The sequence below is a fragment of the Struthio camelus genome, chromosome 9 (genome assembly GCF_040807025.1).
Source record: "Struthio camelus isolate bStrCam1 chromosome 9, bStrCam1.hap1, whole genome shotgun sequence".
Classification (NCBI taxonomy): domain Eukaryota; kingdom Metazoa; phylum Chordata; class Aves; order Struthioniformes; family Struthionidae; genus Struthio; species Struthio camelus.
Genome location: NC_090950.1, coordinates 32,481,163 through 32,498,120, shown reverse-complemented (window position 1 = coordinate 32,498,120; position 16,958 = coordinate 32,481,163). Strand labels below are relative to the sequence as shown.

Sequence of the window (16,958 nt, the reverse complement as noted above, 5' to 3'; positions counted from 1 at the left end):
TCATTTCAGCCCTCAAGAAAGTAGAAGTCATAAAACAAGCAGAGTGACCAGCAAAACACAGACTGACTATTCAAAACAATTGTGAACAGTATACAGTCAATGAAAATTATCAAATTAAATCTGAAAAACAACTTATATTTGAGAATTCACTAAATACTATGCAAACAAAAAAAAGGGGGAGGGGGCAAAGCTTGAGAACAAAACACATATCTCCAGACCAGGAAAAATTATATACCAATCAGCCTAATTTTAATTCTCATCAAGTCTAAGAACTGTCTGGTATGGTCCTCTTAAAAAGAAGTTACTTGGGAGCAGTAACTTCTTGTCTCCTGAAGTTATGTTTATGAGTAATACATATTTCATAGTAACTGTTGTTTCAACCTACCATATTGAGATTACTGACTTTATGCTACTAGGACACTGATCAATTTAAATCATCTTTTTTCATACACAAGTGGAAAGTTTTTGCTATATACTTTCTCTAATGTTGACTTTGACAGTACTTAGTAGTTACTGTTATCATTCTTGCTGTGGTAGCACCCAGAGTTCTTCCTCAGCCTGAGGCTCCCCTATTTTGTCACCTTGTAAAGACACCAGAAGAATCAAAACAAGACAAGTCTGACACCATAACAAAATCCCAAAAGAGTGTTAATGATCCTTATTCATAAATCTTGTTCCTACAGTGGGATTACCTCCTCGAGAGCATTACACAATATAGAGAACATCTTGCTAGGACAGTGCCTCACTTACAGGGCCTATGATCCCTTTGGAGACCAGGACTTCAGTATAGCAACTGAAACGTGAGAGGACAGTCCCCATATTCAATGAATAATGCATGTTTTCCATCTCTGCTCAAGGATACCTAGCTCAGCAGAATTTACTTTTATCTTCAAGAAATTAGCCCAGGTTTTCGTTTGAGCAGCTCTTTGGAGAACAACTGATAAACAATTCTTTCAGCAGGCTCAGCCTCTCTGCAGTCCTGCTGGAAGCTTACACTGCAGAAGTATCCTGAGATCCTGAATGATCACAGAACTCTGAGATCCCAGCTTTAAGTCTCTTCCAGAAAGACGCACCTTCAACCAGTCACTGTCTGCCAACACAGAACTAAGAGACTGACTGTGTAACAGCTTACTGGGGAAGGTTACTGCTATTGTTTCCTGAAACACAGCAAGTCTCTCTCCTTCCTTCAGGAGGATAGCATCACAACTGCTTACTTTGAGAGCTCTGGTGCCATTGCAGCCCAGGATATGACTGAGGACTAGCAGACTGATTTCCCATCCAGACTGGAGTTAGTCCTTTATCCACAGTGAAAGGCACAATCATTTAGCCAACTGTCAAAACACATTGTCACACCATTACAGCGAGCAAGAAAACGTAGATTTGTTAAGTGAACACTATTAAACTTTCCACATCTTAATCCTAATATTACTGCCCAAGGATCCCTTTGCAGGGAGGGCAGAACAATTGATTACAGTACCACAGAGCAAGTGGAAGAAACAGTAAATGACAGGACGAAATGGAGAATAGTTTCCACTGCAGCTACCAACAAGAAGGATGAAAGAACAGTTCTGTAAATGCTGCTGTGTCAGCCCCAGTGGTTTCAGGACAAGCGAAGGGCAGAGAGGCATTTGGTTTCTCTGGGCAGCATCCTCATACTGCCTTAAGAATAGGCAAGGAGTGCAAGACATCACTCTGTGGATCTTTGGCCATGTCTCCAGGGGAAACCCCAGGTTTTCTCCTTTGCTGGGCTCACTTTTGCTCAAGTAACAAAAAGACTCACAATAACTCACTTGAAGGAGATCTATTTAGTCAACTGTGCACATTCCTCAGTAGCGCTAAGGCAGGAGCTCCTCCTTTGAAACCTCACAAACTAAAAGGCATCCTGGGACCTCTGTCTCTAGATAGAGATGTCACAATGGGGGCAAGAGGGAGAAGCCACAAGCTGTCTTCCTCCACCAGAGCCCCATGTCTGTCCTCTAAAAATAAATGAATGAAGGAGGATCTTAACTCTGAGAACCGAGCATGTCTTGTTTTAAGCCTGCCTCTGTACAGTAAAGCATTAAATGTCACCTTAGCTCCTTGATGCTTCATGCACTACCCTGTATTTCAGGGAAATACAACTCCGCCAGCAGCATATTGTGCTGAGTCTTGGCTGACTTTACAAATATTCCACTCCTTTAAACCTTACTCAACTTCTCAAGGATATCAAAAACAGAAAAACCCCATCAGAATACACTTCACAGCTTGCTCCTGTCCCTATAGAGGACAGATGCACATGAAGAAAGTGATCAAGCTCCAACACAAACAGTGGAATTCTGTTGTCTGCAAATTCATCAGAAAACAGCAAAGTATCATGGCAATCTTGGCACCTATACAGCAGCATAGACTGGAGAGAGGAATAAGCCACAGGGCACAAGAGCAGCTGTAGCTGCTAGATAAACTGGGGGGAACAGCGGAGGAAGAGGGATCCACTTCACAGGACCTAGAAAGCACTCGTCATACTGGGCTGTGCCACACTGTCGAGGTGGAGGAAGCACTGCTTCCCCTCTAGGCTGCCAAATAAATCCACATCTGGGGCTCCACTAGAGAGTTGGAGGGGGAAAAACAGCTGAACTGAAGGCAGAGTTAATTAACCTTTAAAAGTAATTAATTAATTCTATTGTTCAACTAATTACTTACATGAACCAATGTATTTACACTCCTCAGGAACAGTCATTTTGCTGAAGAAATGTTTATCTATTCTGTTCACAAATTGCCCCAGTACAAGTCACTGACAGTGAGTCATCTGTGGACAAACAATGAACTGACAATCTCAAACATCAAAGTAATTGTATTAATGAAAATAAAATAATCATTTTTTGTGTATTTGAGTTTTGACACTAACCAATATTTCTACTGGTGATATGTGCAAAAGTCCGCAAATGGGAAGTACCAGTTTATTTCCTGAATGTTAAGTTACTGTTGAGTCTATGGCTGGGTTTTCTGTCACTTAGATTAAAAAAAAAAAAACACATATCCATAATTTTAAATTCTGCCAGGCAAGCAGACTAACCAGTACAAACAGATGCCTGCATACTAACAGGCTGTCCTCTAAGACACAAGCTTCCTACACAACTGCTTCAAAAGGTAAGATGAAGAGGAGAAACAAACACACATTTCCCCCTTGCAGGTAAGATCAGTGCTGGAAAAAAGCTGTGAACTTTTCTTGCAGCAAGCTCACTTTACTAAGCTCTACTCTCTACCTAGGTACTATAGACCAGGGCATAGTCCACCTGGCAGGATATTCTACCCACTGAGAAAATACAGTAGCAGAGATTAGTAAGAAAACACTACACAATAATTTTTGCCACATCATTTCAAAAAGGTATTTCTTCACAATGAACTCCAAGTGTCTTTTCTATTTCACATGACTGTGTTCTGCAAATCTACTGAATCAAGGGTATATTTAATTCATAACTACTTAGTATTCATTTTTATACCTAACAAGCATATAAGTTAATTCCTAGTTGATCTACCAAGTCCTTTACTCTGCAAAAGCAGGTTAGATATCTCACTTGGAAATGAGCAGTGTTTAACGTTCAGCTCTAATATCCCCTGAAATCTCACTGGAATCATAGAAAGGACTTGTCGCTCTGTAATGCTACGCTGCAGCTACAAGGCACCACTCCCTCATTTTAGGCCGACAGGTTGAGGGTTCACTTTTCCTCAGAGTAAGATTCTCTGAACACACCAAACAACTCCAGAGTCTTTAAAATTTCAAAGTTGCTGTGTGCATATACTAATTTATTGCAAGCATGTATAATGGTGTAACAGATTTAAACAAGGATTGCAACCAAACCTCTGGAAGCCTGAATTCTTTGTAGGAGGAGGTAGACGCTTTCAATACCCACTCACAATAGCATGTTCCTCACTTTCTAAAATTAATTCCAGTATATATCACTTACTATGCTAGTGTCTATATTTAATACTTATTTTATAGGTGTTTGGATAGATTTAAAGATTCCAGAGTCCCCCAAAAGCACTAATTACAGCCTTAAAAGAGGCTCCTGAGTTGCTCCCTGTAAATGAAACAGAATGCAATTAACTGCTTTTTTTTTTTTTCTACTTAAGCATACTGACTGTAACCTTAGAGTTCTGCTAAGAAAATAACTAGTGAGACGAACCATCTGTCAGCCAAAGACCTAGACCCATTTACAAGGCCACTAACTTTTTACTGCCATTGTATCTTTTAATACAAACATGCTTCCCATTCACAATGGTCAGCAGTCACATAGGAACTCACAGTCAAACTGCTGGGAGGCAGAGCGCTTCTTCCTGCCAACACTCATCGCTAAGCACCAGTCACAGGCAGCAAGCTAATGATGTATGCACAGCAGCTGCTTGTAAAGCTACCACTTGATCCAAGTGCTAGCATACAAGCACTCTTATGTGCATCAACTGTACTAGGGCTGTGACCCTGCCATTATCGGTATTAATGCTGGCAGGCTGAAGTAGTCACCAGAATGACTAAGGAGGAAACCAGGCTCCCTGCATTCTTCCACCATTCAAGCTTGTGAACATATTCATCTATAAAACCTCCAATACCTACAAAACATGACATTCAAAGTATCCAAGAGGGAAAATAATAATAAATCAGAGTCACTTATTTGCACTGCACAGCTGTGATCCCTGTTCCTCATTGCCTCCCTTTGTGCCACCATAAAGGTTTCAGGAAGTATGGGAGAAGCCCCTTTTCTTAACTGCAAATGTTTTCAGCCCTTATGGTGACAAAGATGGGGAAAAGCCCAATGCTCCCTCCTACTGCTGTTCCTCAGACAAACCTGAAACCTCTCTCTCTCAAATCAGAACTAATATTGGATAAAGACTATAAGGTGGTAAGACAATAGAGACAAGTTGTTTTCTTTTCAAATGCACCCACTATGTATATTTAAAAACCTAACTGACTTTCTCCCCCAGGGTCTCTAGCAAGGACTGGTTACACAGTAACCAAGTGACAAGCGTGGTGCCACTATACTTGTGCGCACATGAGCACACCCCTGACATCCAGCTGTGTTCTCACACACACTGCTGCCATGTCAGTGGAGCAAGGGAATCTGTGAAGCTGCAGCCCAGTGGAGGCAACGCGCTATAAAGCGGCGCCTTGCAGCACACCTGATACAAGGGACACTGCATTGTATTCATTTCTTCTATATCCTTTAACTGCCTTCACCCAGACAGAGAAATGGTAGTGTTAATAATATAAAAACTATTAAAACAAATGCACAATGGCCAGTTGCTATTATACCTGGCTAAGGAAAAGTGACTAAAAAAGTGATCTCAAGCGGAAATTCACCATTAACTGAATACTTCAGTATGAAACGCGTTCATCTATACATATAGATACATTTACAAGAGCTATAGAAAAGCAAACCAGTAAAACTTGATGCTTTTCTTCTAGGTCTGTTGAAAAAAATCCCTTCTAAAAAGCTAGCTCTTGTAAATTATTAAGTGGGGACATATCTATTACCTTCCCTTTCTCAGAAAACAGATGGAGTAACAACTGCTCTCCTTTACCTAAGGAGTACACGTGCATCAAAACTTAATGTGGAGTTGTGAGCAACAGAAACCTCCAAAACACAAATACAGTGTTTGGAACTGTAGCATACTAACTCCTTGACCTGTGAGGCCCTTCCCTGAGAGGATATACAAATAACTTTTTTTTTTTTTTTTCCTTTCTTAATTGGGGAATGACACTGAAAGTAGAGATAGCTGTTGTATATGAAACAGACAGTTAAATATATTTATCAAATAAAATCATCCATGCTAAATACAAAGAAAAAGAGTCAGTATATCAACAACCCCCAATTACACCCTTAAAATTTTTATAAGGATGCTTAGAAGAGGCAAAGAGATACTTCAAAGTATGATCCATGTGACTTTTGGTGGCTTTATTTTAGATTAGGTTAATTCACTTTCTGAAAATTATAGTAAGAATAATATTGTTAGAAAATGCCTTCTGAACTAACCAATTTAGATAGCTAGCAAAAAGCTGGCTTTTCTGACTTTTCTAAGTTTTTCTTTAAAAGCACATAACCTAGCATCATTACTGATGACAAGTAAAAGATAGAAATAATTTAATATTTCATTATTTTTCCCCTCTTTTTCTATAGCATTTACTCTATGCCCACTTACAGGGTTAAACTAATTACTACTTTCCATCCATCACTGACTAATTGAACAAAATCAAATATTATAAATCAGAAATTACTGAAGAAAGTTATTCAAGATGTCTTCCTTTTTTGTTTCCTTCTACAACATTTGATAAGACTATCTTTCTCATCCAGGGCTCTTTGATCAGAACTTTACACATCATTTGCATACATGCTACATTATTTAAGTGCTACTGAAAAAACAGAAACTCTTTTCCATGGAAAACTATGCATGGTAAAAATGACCTGCAGATGAATAGATCAGGACTATTTTTAAAAGCAAATATATTTGTAATAAATTTTAAGATAATACACAAGTACAGTTTGCCCATATCATAGTAGCAATATCTCACATATAAATCGACATGTTTTCATGGAGAAATGTACTTTTACGTCAATACAAAAATACCAAGTTTTCCTGTTAAGTGTTCAGTAGTAAACACAATTTTTCATATTAATAATGCTCAAATATGATATGCAACTTACCAATCACTAAACATAAGGTATACCTGATTTTTCTATAAGCACTTCCAAAAACATATGAGCTTTTCCTACAGTAATTCCAAACTCAAACATCCTTACCTTTTTCTGGACTTAAGTTTTTATACACTTCAAGGTCTGCCATTAAATTTGTGACTATTATGCATTATTGGCAAGAACAATGGAAATTCTCAGTGCAGGAAAGCCTCAATTTAATCTTCACGTCTCCAGAGATAAAACATTTGGAAAGCAATCCTTAAAAGTACGGGAGAACATTGCCAATGGTGTTCTTTGCGAGGAATGACGAGATCTTTGTTATCCATAAAATGCAAAGACAAGAAAATACAAATCCAGAGATAACACTAGGCAACTTTCTTCAAAACTGAAAAGCACAGCCTGATAGAAAAACTGGAAGCATCTGCTCTGTGCTGCTGCTGTTGTGGGAATGCAGGAGCAGCGACTACTTTGGGTATGAGACATGCATGCATAGTGAAGCGATTAAAACGCTCCAGGCACTAAGTGTGCGTAATGCCTGTGAAAAACAGCTCTTTAGGCAAGCACAAGAAAATCCTTCTCACACCTAGGGCGTCAGTCAGAAACTGATTACCATACTTCAGTTAAAGAAAGGGTGAATGACGCAGGCTGAATGCAGAAGAGACAAAGAAAACACCCTCACTCCAGAGTAACTCCCAGCATCTGCAGCTACAGGATTCTGTGAAGTGGAAGGAGAGCGCCTCTGGACTGCACTCATTTTTTCCCAGGTTTTGTTTAATTGATTATTTTTAAAGATGAATTCACTTCTCTCACATTCAAAGTGATGCATCACTGAAAGGCTGTAGTGTTTCTGTGACTCAGAACTCATCCGTCCCATCATCTTCTGCTGCCTCTTTCACTAACTTGAACGGGAACAGCAAGCTTTCATATTGCGCTCTAACTGGCCCGATTTTGCGCAAAGCATGCAAAGGGTTTAGTCTGTGTATCACCAAACATTTGATTTTGTAAGAACAAGCTGTCTCCTATGAGATACTGAGCACTGACTCTTCTGGTAGCTATAAAAAAATTATCATGCTACTGGCTAAATTCTGTGCTTATTTAAGCCAAGTCAACGCTACTAAAGTCAGTGTGACACAACGGGCAGAAATACTCAGACTTGCATAAATTGCAGTACTTACGATGGAGCCCAAGGGGACACAGTGCTGCCAAGCACTATAAGAATGAAGTAGGCTCCATCCATAATGCTTCACGTGTTTGACTTACTGCATTTTCCAACTGTTTCACTACTCAATTGGCTTTTTACACAATGACCTGTACCTCAGTGCACCAGAGGAATCCCCAGCTGTATTCTTATCTCTGTAACATTGTCACCGCATCGTAACAAAGGGCAGAATTTATCCAGTAAGTAAAGCCACATGATAGTGTGGCTAGGAAGAAAAATTAAAAACAAAAACACACAACCAGTTTTACATGCTTGTAGAAGTTAGAATCAGATGGGAGACAAAATACAAGTGGAGTTGACATACGTTTTAGTTCTTCTGAGAAATCATTATTTCTTAGCTATTGCTAACATGAATAGAAAGGCTTTCTGCGGTCAACACATCATGCTAGACTGCAGCACACTAGAAGATACACACTGACAACCTCCAGCAACCACAAAACCAAACTATAAGTGAAAAAATCCCTTGTAGGATCATTCTTAGTTGAACTCAAATTTTGTGCTTCTAACAGCACTTTCAGCTGAGGACGCCAGCGTTCCTGAGAAGTCACACTCTGCAGAGAGAGGTGTCATTTATTCTCTGTTATAATGAGGGAAATTGAATAGCTACATGATTATCTCACCACCAGTATCAATTTGGAGCTCTTGGCTCCCTGTCCACTGTAGCAACCATGAGACAATTCTCCCTTTGCACAATAAATATGCACCCACACTACAAGTCCTCCATGAACAATACTTTCCTGAGATTAAAATAGCAGTCTCACAGAAGTTAGGAAGAAGACATATAAAATCCATTACTTTTGTGTTGCTCAACAGCTTCTAGAAGCTTCCAGGGGAACTACTGAAGGTTTTTCACTGGATATTCAGAAGAATATGCCTCAACCTCTCTCGCCAGAGGAAAAACAAGAACAACAAAAACAAAGGCAAAAAACAAAGCCAAATGAAATACCTATTTATTTCCCCCTGCAAAAATAACAGTAAAAGCCTCACAAACATTCAGCTTTCCAGGAAAGTTTCAGGGCAGTTTTATGGTGCATGCTACACCCTCCCCCCCCTCCCCCCCAAAAAAAATCACTACACCTCAGTTCACGAGGTTACTTCTACTGAATGGAGACATAACTCTGAAGCTGTCGGATATAACTTGAACAACATATATTTACATTCAAATGTGTGTGTTTTGACTTGCAAGTCAAAGAAAAATGAAATAAGCTGGGGGGATTATACTTGCAAGTCAAAGAAAAATGAAATAAGCTGTCAGCATTCTATAGTATGATTCTTGATATATCAGACTACACTGGGTAACGTGTTCCTAAGTACTAATTACTCTATGTTCCTCACCTATCATTCCATTATTCATGATAGGAGCTACGCACAAGCATCTTCTAACATGGAAGCTGCTCTGTAAGAAAGCCTGTGCAATCATGAATTGATGCATTACTCAATACCTTTTTTTAAAGATAAAGATTCATTTTTAAAATAGAAATACTTAAAAGCCATACTTGCTTTAGAAATTCGAGCATGCTATACAGGTTAGCAAGAACATTACAGCAAACAAATGAAGACTTTACATAATTCAGGGGACATATGTCAAAAGGTATGAGAAATACTTGTAGGTTTATTCAACTTCAAAAAAAGTCACCATGACAGTTCTTCCCTGACAAGCCAGGTTTTACATCCAATCCCTAGCCTTGTCAGTCAGAATAAAATCTGAAACTGCTGTGTCCTTGAAGACATACTAAATTAAAGCTTGATTAGAGCTGTCTGGAAAAGGAAAAGTCAAAAGCAACTAGATCACTTTATACCATCTGACACTATAGCTATATCTTATTTAAGCACAGGCTTTCCATTTTGCTTTGCTTCCACATACATATTCCACTGTTCTAACAGAACCAAACGCTATTGCTAGGAATACTCCATCGAGCCAGAGCATGCAAAGATTACCAAAAGTGCATAAATTTGATGGTGAGAAGCACATTTTCAGAATATATTTGATAAACATCAATGATCATTGTAAGACAACAGTCCATATTCTCAACAGCCAATACCGTTTTGTAGGTACCACACAGTCATGTAAGATAAGATTTGGCAGGAAAGCCAACATCTTACTAGACTTATTGGTATGCCTGTTTTTCCTTACTATGTTTCTGCCATGTTCTGCTTTTCTGACCTTTTTCAGTGGCTTGCATAGCTAAAGGTTTGTTTCTTCAACTTTTTTAGCCGATCTCATAAAAGATTCTAACCCTCCTCCAAGTCTCATCTCACTGATAGCTTTTGACAACCCTAGCTACAAAAGCATCAGTTATTAAAAATATCTTCATTCACTTAAAATCCATCTCCCTAGACTAATGTCATTCTGAAATTTTCCTCCTTTGCTGTTGAAACTTCTGTGATTAAATCACTGATACATTTCAGGAGAGAAGGCAGTAAGTAAATCAAGGTATACAAAGTAGACAGTGCCAAAGCACTGTCCCTGACATTTCATTAAAGAAAGGTATTTAAAGCTTTCTTGTAATACCTGCAAACTGGTTCTTCTCTTCCATAAACATAGTCACAGATACGTTTTGTTTTAAAATGCACTGCAGTTCAGTTCACAATCTTTGGCTGAGGTACTGGAAATACTGCAACTCCTACGGACTGTATTGTGCAGAAAGCCACGCCAGAGGGCCAGAATGGTCCTGGCTTGCCTCAGTATAAAGCTACTAAAGCTCACCTTGTTCTTCAGGACACTTGATAGCCGAGATGAAGGTACTTAACACTGGAAGCAGTGTTCTACGTAAATCTTTGCAAAAGATAGACCAAACCTGCCACTGAGACACTCCCAGCTCATCCTTACAAGGGAGGAGGACCTGGGACAAGCCCATAGAAAGACAGCCAGCAGTTATTACTGCAGCTAAACATATGACTAACAAAACAGATTTAGACAGCTACAGGAATCACTACGCTTCAGGCCTCTCCAGTGCTCTAGACAAGTCTGTTGGACTGCAAAGACAGCTGAAAACTCCCTTGAAAAGAAAAGTAGGTGCCTGTATGCCATCATACACACAGTAGCAAGGTCTGCCTTTGTAAATTCAAACAGCAACTCCAAGGTAAAAATCTAGCCTCTTACTTGCTGTCCTACATTGGATGGGATGCAGATAGACCATGCGGGGCTATACCTGCAACGTGATTCTATCTCCACGTGCTCATGAAGAGACATATTACCAGAGCCACCAGCTGATCAGCCACACACTCTGGAGGGTAGAGTAGCCACAGTCCCTGCGGGAAAACCAGCGACGGTGCAGCCCCACCCACGCTCCAAGGCTGCCAGGAGATTCCCTTCCCTCCTTACAGCCTCGCGGCACCTGAACCTGCCCACACTACGGAGCAGCTGCCACATTCACATTCATGATTAAAAATACTTATTTTTATTGCCAAAAGTGTTAGCCTTTGCCAAGTCACCAGAAATGGAAGTCCAATTTTTAAACGCTAAATATTGTACCTTAGAATACCCTAGTTAAAAATAATGCAAGTTCCGTACCAAAATATTAATTTCCAAATAAATATACCTTAATTGTTGTTTTGAAATTACAACATTAGAAGAATTTTAGTTTTCTGGCTGATCAGTTTTTCTCTGTCAAAGTAGCTGAAAACTGGAACAAAGACTAATGCTCCTAAGGAGCAAGAAAAGCTGATTAGAGATCTTTTACCTCTGACAGTAAACAGATAATGAAATAAGAACAGATAACAAAATAAGATAGCAACAATTTAAAATTCATAATCTAAATAAAAATCTTAGACCTAAACTGTAATATAATCTCCTTATTAAAAGTCAGCTAGCAGTGAATAAAACTTTACATTATCTGCATCAGAAACTTGTCATTTTCATCAGATCAAAGCTTTTATCAACTCTACTCATTTATGATTAATGAAGACATCTTTGGAAAGATGACAAATACTCAAAGATGGAAGGGGAAAAATACTCAGAACTAAACAGTCTGATACAGTTACTTGAGACATACCCCACACACGAAGTTTCCTTCTTTCACCTGAAGATGCAGCTAGTGAGACAGACTTCTAAAAGGAGTTTTATTAAATGAATTCATATTAAATGAAGCATGGAGAAATAGTTTAATACTTTATAGGCACGTTGTTTATCTATGTGAATTTTAAAATAATTTCCTTCATGTCCTTTTTCTCTATACTTTTCTGTTATGTCTGGTGTCTTAGAGAAAGACTGAATTAATTTATTCTGGATATCTCTCTACATAATCAGAACATAAAACAAAATACAAATTACTGCTTTATTAACTTTTCCCGCTCTGCCAAACATCTCTGTGTCTTAAGTTGAAGTTGAGCATTAACATGCAAGTGCAAATTCTGCAGTCTATATCCAGCATCTTTGGCACTGCAGCCTCAAGCATAGGGCTTGCACGAGGGTTGCAATTCTGCAAGGATTTAATATTGTTCCCCCTCAAAGTCTTGTACTCTAATAACCAAACTAGGCCATTTTACTGGACAAAGACTAAATCATAATGAGCATTTCTATAAATACAGCCTGTAATGCATTTTATATTCCCATTCATTGGGCACAGAAGTTCAAAACCACTGAAGCAAAAAAAAATCCTACAAGAACTTGCACAAAACCTCAGCTTCTCAAATTGGAAGGAATGGAAAAACTCTAATAATACCTGCCATAAGCAAACTCTCACGAAGCTATCCAAAACTGGCTGTGTAACAGCAGTAGGTATACAACTAATAAAGGTGGAACAGAATTTCATCCATTACATTTGGGAAATCTTTGAGATGATTTCTCAAAATAAGCAATTACTTCAGACTAAATCTCTCTCTTTCCCCCCCTCAACTCCTGATGCGTTTAGACAATTTGGAAGAACTTTTTGAAGTATGAGCTGGATATTCCTGAAACAACAGACAAAGAGCACAGGCAAGAACCACATATCATCCAGGTGAGCATTCAGTAACTTCCCCTGCAGGTTTGCCAGTGGCTGGGACAAATAACTCACTGCAGTGTCAGGTGGCAAAACAATTACTGAAAATTATTCTTTGTTTACTGTCAGCATGAGCTGGGTGTTTGAGTGGCCTATCTCAAGGAGCATTCAATTTGAAGGCCTAAGATCTAATGGAAGCACCTATATTCAGGGCAGCACTGAAGCAAAGCTGAACATCAGTAGCTCAGGACCTATAGACAGAAGTACAGAATGAAGTTCCTATTCTTGCCGCTTTCATTTTCCCAGGGATGGAAGAAAGCATTATCACCACAATATTCTCCACCCATTACTTCAGTAAGATGTTAAAAGGGAGACATTTAAAGCCTCTGATATGCCTAACATTCCTTAATACCTATCTAGTTACAAATTTGGCTCTTGGTTCAATATACCCAGTCATACTCTTTCAAAGGTGAAATTATCAAGCAATCAAATCTTTTCCATTTATTGTAGTTTGACTGTGACAAGTTCCGGTGAAATGACTTTCCCTTCTATGGCTCTCATCCTAGATGTCAATAAACTGTAATTACCCATTTCCAAAGGTACGAGGTTTTTTTAATCTGAGATTACATCACGAATTAGTAGTTTATCAATAGCAAATAAAAGATGAGTTGCAGGTACAGCTTTGCTCCCATTCCGGCACAAAAGCAAGTGGTTCTGCCCTAAATTCCTTTCCTGCTATCTCCTGCCCTGCAGCATTGCTAGAGGTGGCAAATAGGAGATAGTCCACATCATCCATCCTTCCTACCTCCCCTGCAACCAAGTTCAGAAAAATCCTTCATTTCCCCCAGATACTGCAAGTTTTCTATCCGTATTTTCAATTTTTTTAAACCTGCTGCCCTCCTTCAAACATCCCTTCCCCAAATACCTATTTTATATATATAATATACACACACACACAGCGCTAATATTTTTCACACATATCAAATAGCTTGCAACATGAAGTTAAGCCCTGTTTTCCCTTCCTAAGGAAATTCAAAAGTCCAAATTTATCAAATAAAGAACTAAGGATGTGCCTGATAAGACAGTACTTTCAAATAACAATGAAAGCAAGCAGTTAAGAAAGAGCAGAATGGGAAAAAAAATAGTATAATACTGCAAAAGCATGAAGAGAAGGTGTAAAAGCTAACAACTAAATAGGAACAAGCAAGTAAGGAAAAGGAAAGTGTCCTAAGCCTCCTTGTTATCTTCCTAATATAAAAATTAGGGACACCCAATGATACTATCAGGCAGAAGGCTTACTGCAATGAAAAGCTGTGAAGCTGATTCCCGCATTAGGTCAAAAGTACAAGTAAATTCCAAAAAACTTTGTCAGATGGAAAATTAATAAATACAGTGATCTAGAAGCAGCTTCTGGCTCGGGAAGCACTAAAATCGCTGACATGCAGATGCTGGGAGGGTATGCCACAGAAAGGATTACTATTAGGTGCAGACTTTCCCACTTCTATATAGTTTTAGCCCCGAACATCTGCTAACAAAGTAGATAAATGTTTGGTCTGACAACACAGCCATTCCTACATTGTTACTGCCAACAAACAAATAAAATAGGATCCACTTTTATAGTATGGGAAACCAGGCCGGGGGCGGGGAGGGGGGGCTACAACACTTCTTTCAAGCCTATAGGCATTATGTACTATGTATTTTGCCACTGTTTGCAGTAGGAAGAAAAAGTAAGTAGGTTCATCAAGTCCTGAGGGCTATTCTGAACATTATGATGGCTTATCTACTCTAGAGAAACTGCTAAATAGCTTAAACCCAGATCTCCAGATCTGTCTTCAATTTGTTATTCTCTGTGTGCACACAGTGCTGTATCTTGCTGTTACTGAAGAAAACTGACATTTTTGCTTCTAGGCAGATAAGACTCCCTAGACAGAGCAGCAACCTCCACTTCTGTAACCAGAAATTTCAGACATAAGTGGATAAGAATTCTAATATCTTGCAAATGCAACTATTAGTAGCTTTTCCTAATAAAACTGGAAAAGGATGAGAAATCCTTAGGGAATTTTGATGTGTATAGCACTTGAGCATAACATGCATGAATGTTCAGTCATTACTTAAACACAACCCTGCGGAAAGGCACAGGGTTGTGCATCAATACTTATTCTTGCTTGACATACATGTCTCAAAGCATCATTAAAATATGGTAAAAAGCAGTCTGATCTGAATGAGTTCAGCGGCCTTTTCCAGAAGAGAACAGAAACATTCTGCTTTTTGTATTTGCTGTTTGCTGTATGAGAATTGAGTTAGGACTGCTTAGGTTCTCTTCCAGTCTTATGTTCACATTTCTCAGTGTATTACTTGCTGCTAATTACATCGGCAACTTTAGAGCACAGGTAGGATGCCTCAATAATGTCTCAAAACTTACTGGCCTCCACCTCAAAACAAATTAGCTTTTTTGTGCCTATTTATATACTTATGGGCAGATTATATCAATTTACTCTTGCGTCAACTTTCCCTATCAGTTGCAATAAGCCTTTTTCCTCCTTTCACAAGGGTGCTTATAGGCAGCATCCTATAAACACATCCCCCTTAAGACTCATCTGGTCTCTTCTTACACAATACTCTAGTTTCCTGGTCACTTCTGGTCCTTTTCTCTGCGTGTTTCTGAGTTCCCCTTCCTTGAATAGAGCTGACCAGAACTGCATCAGGTTGGGTCCTACATAACAGTACGGACACTTTCCTCATACTATACAAGACTCAGAGATGGCATTTGCCTACAACTACTGCATCACCGGAGCAAGGCACTGCCCTCCCATTACCACATCTTGGGTGCTTTGTCCTCCACTTCCCCCTTGCTTCCAGCTGGTGGCTTCCCACACTGGAGCAGAAGTCTTTACTGCGAGCCTTCCAAGTGAAGTTTTTTGACAGTCATATACGTACAGGCACCACGCACTCTGACAGTTCACATATGCGGCGCTGGCATCTCATTTGGATGTCTCTAAGTTTCTAACAAAATGAGATGTTTAAATTACTCCCAATCAACACAGAGTTTCAGCATCCTCATTTATAAAGTCTGCACAAGTTTCCTGTGTTTAAACACCTAAGCTGGAAGTGAGTAAACACCACATATTCAAGTTATTTAAACAACGCAAGTTTCAGAAAGGTATGAAGGGTTTTTTTTTTTTTTTTTGCATTGCTTAAAGAAGAACATAGGCAAGTAGCAAATTCTATACTGAAAGTCTCTGCAGTCCTGAATTTCAGTCCTGAAGTCTCTAGGTAGAGAGATGATCCTATGCTTTTGAAATAGTGGGATGCAGTGGGATATTTTCACCTGGCCAGTTTGCATCTAGGTACAACAGTTCCTCCAGATCACAGGTTCAATTACAGATAATAATGAGAAAATTCCAGACGTGCCCTACACAACTGATTTAGTCCATTGCTCTGAACGAAAGAGTGCAATTTGGAGAATATGAGCAAGACTGAATTAACATGACATCCTACCAATAGCGGTCAAGTCCCTATTGACACTGAAGTCTAAAAGAAAAAAGGGACAGAGGCCAAAAGACAAAATTGGAAACTAAAAGAGAAAATTAATTACAGTTATGGAAATGCAGTTTAGACAAAAGGTTTACATTTCTGAGAGAAGTCCAAAGGGGAACATAATTGGCATAAGTAATCAACTCTAATATGATAAGTATGAAAACTGACTTTCAGAACTGCCGAGACAAAATCAGCTATCTGTTAAACATGTTGTGTCTTCTTTCTTTTTAGGTGATAACAGAGTATTAGCATTCATAAATATAGAAAAATAAGCTAATTGGCAGCTCTGTGAGCTTGCTCCCTGCACAGCAAAGCTCTCAATGTCAGAACAGGAAACTATAATAGCAATAATTAAAAACCACCAAAGCACTGCTAAAATTAGAATTAATAGACAGCAGAGTTGGGCACATACAATCCAAATGCTGAAGTGTCGGCAAATCACATGGGGTTAGATCACAGTACCCTCCCTTGCTGAGAGAAAATATCTTTCCCAAGTAGAGTTCACTTCAGATTTTCTTTCCTAGTTTCTCAGTGGCACAGTCAGGATTACTCCACTAGAAGCCAAGTCAAGAGGCCTATTAAAGAACACATGAGAAGCATTTTTTTGGATTTTAA

At 39.0% G+C, this 16,958-nt stretch overlaps 1 protein-coding gene across 11 annotated transcripts in view; it reads right to left on the bottom strand.

Annotated features, from left to right (window-relative positions):
* Positions 1 to 16,958, bottom strand: part of PLCH1 (phospholipase C eta 1) — a 95,872-nt gene that overhangs the window by 58,976 nt on the left and 19,938 nt on the right. The window contains exon 1 of one of the 11 annotated variants that reach the window (XM_009668480.2): positions 6,771 to 6,949. The exons of the other annotated variants lie outside the window; for them this stretch is intronic. Coding sequence (XP_009666775.2) covers positions 6,771 to 6,813 — 43 coding nt within the window. The 5' untranslated portion in view covers positions 6,814 to 6,949. Of the gene's footprint in view, positions 1 to 6,770; positions 6,950 to 16,958 lie in introns of those variants that run through there. 11 annotated transcript variants of the gene reach the window in all.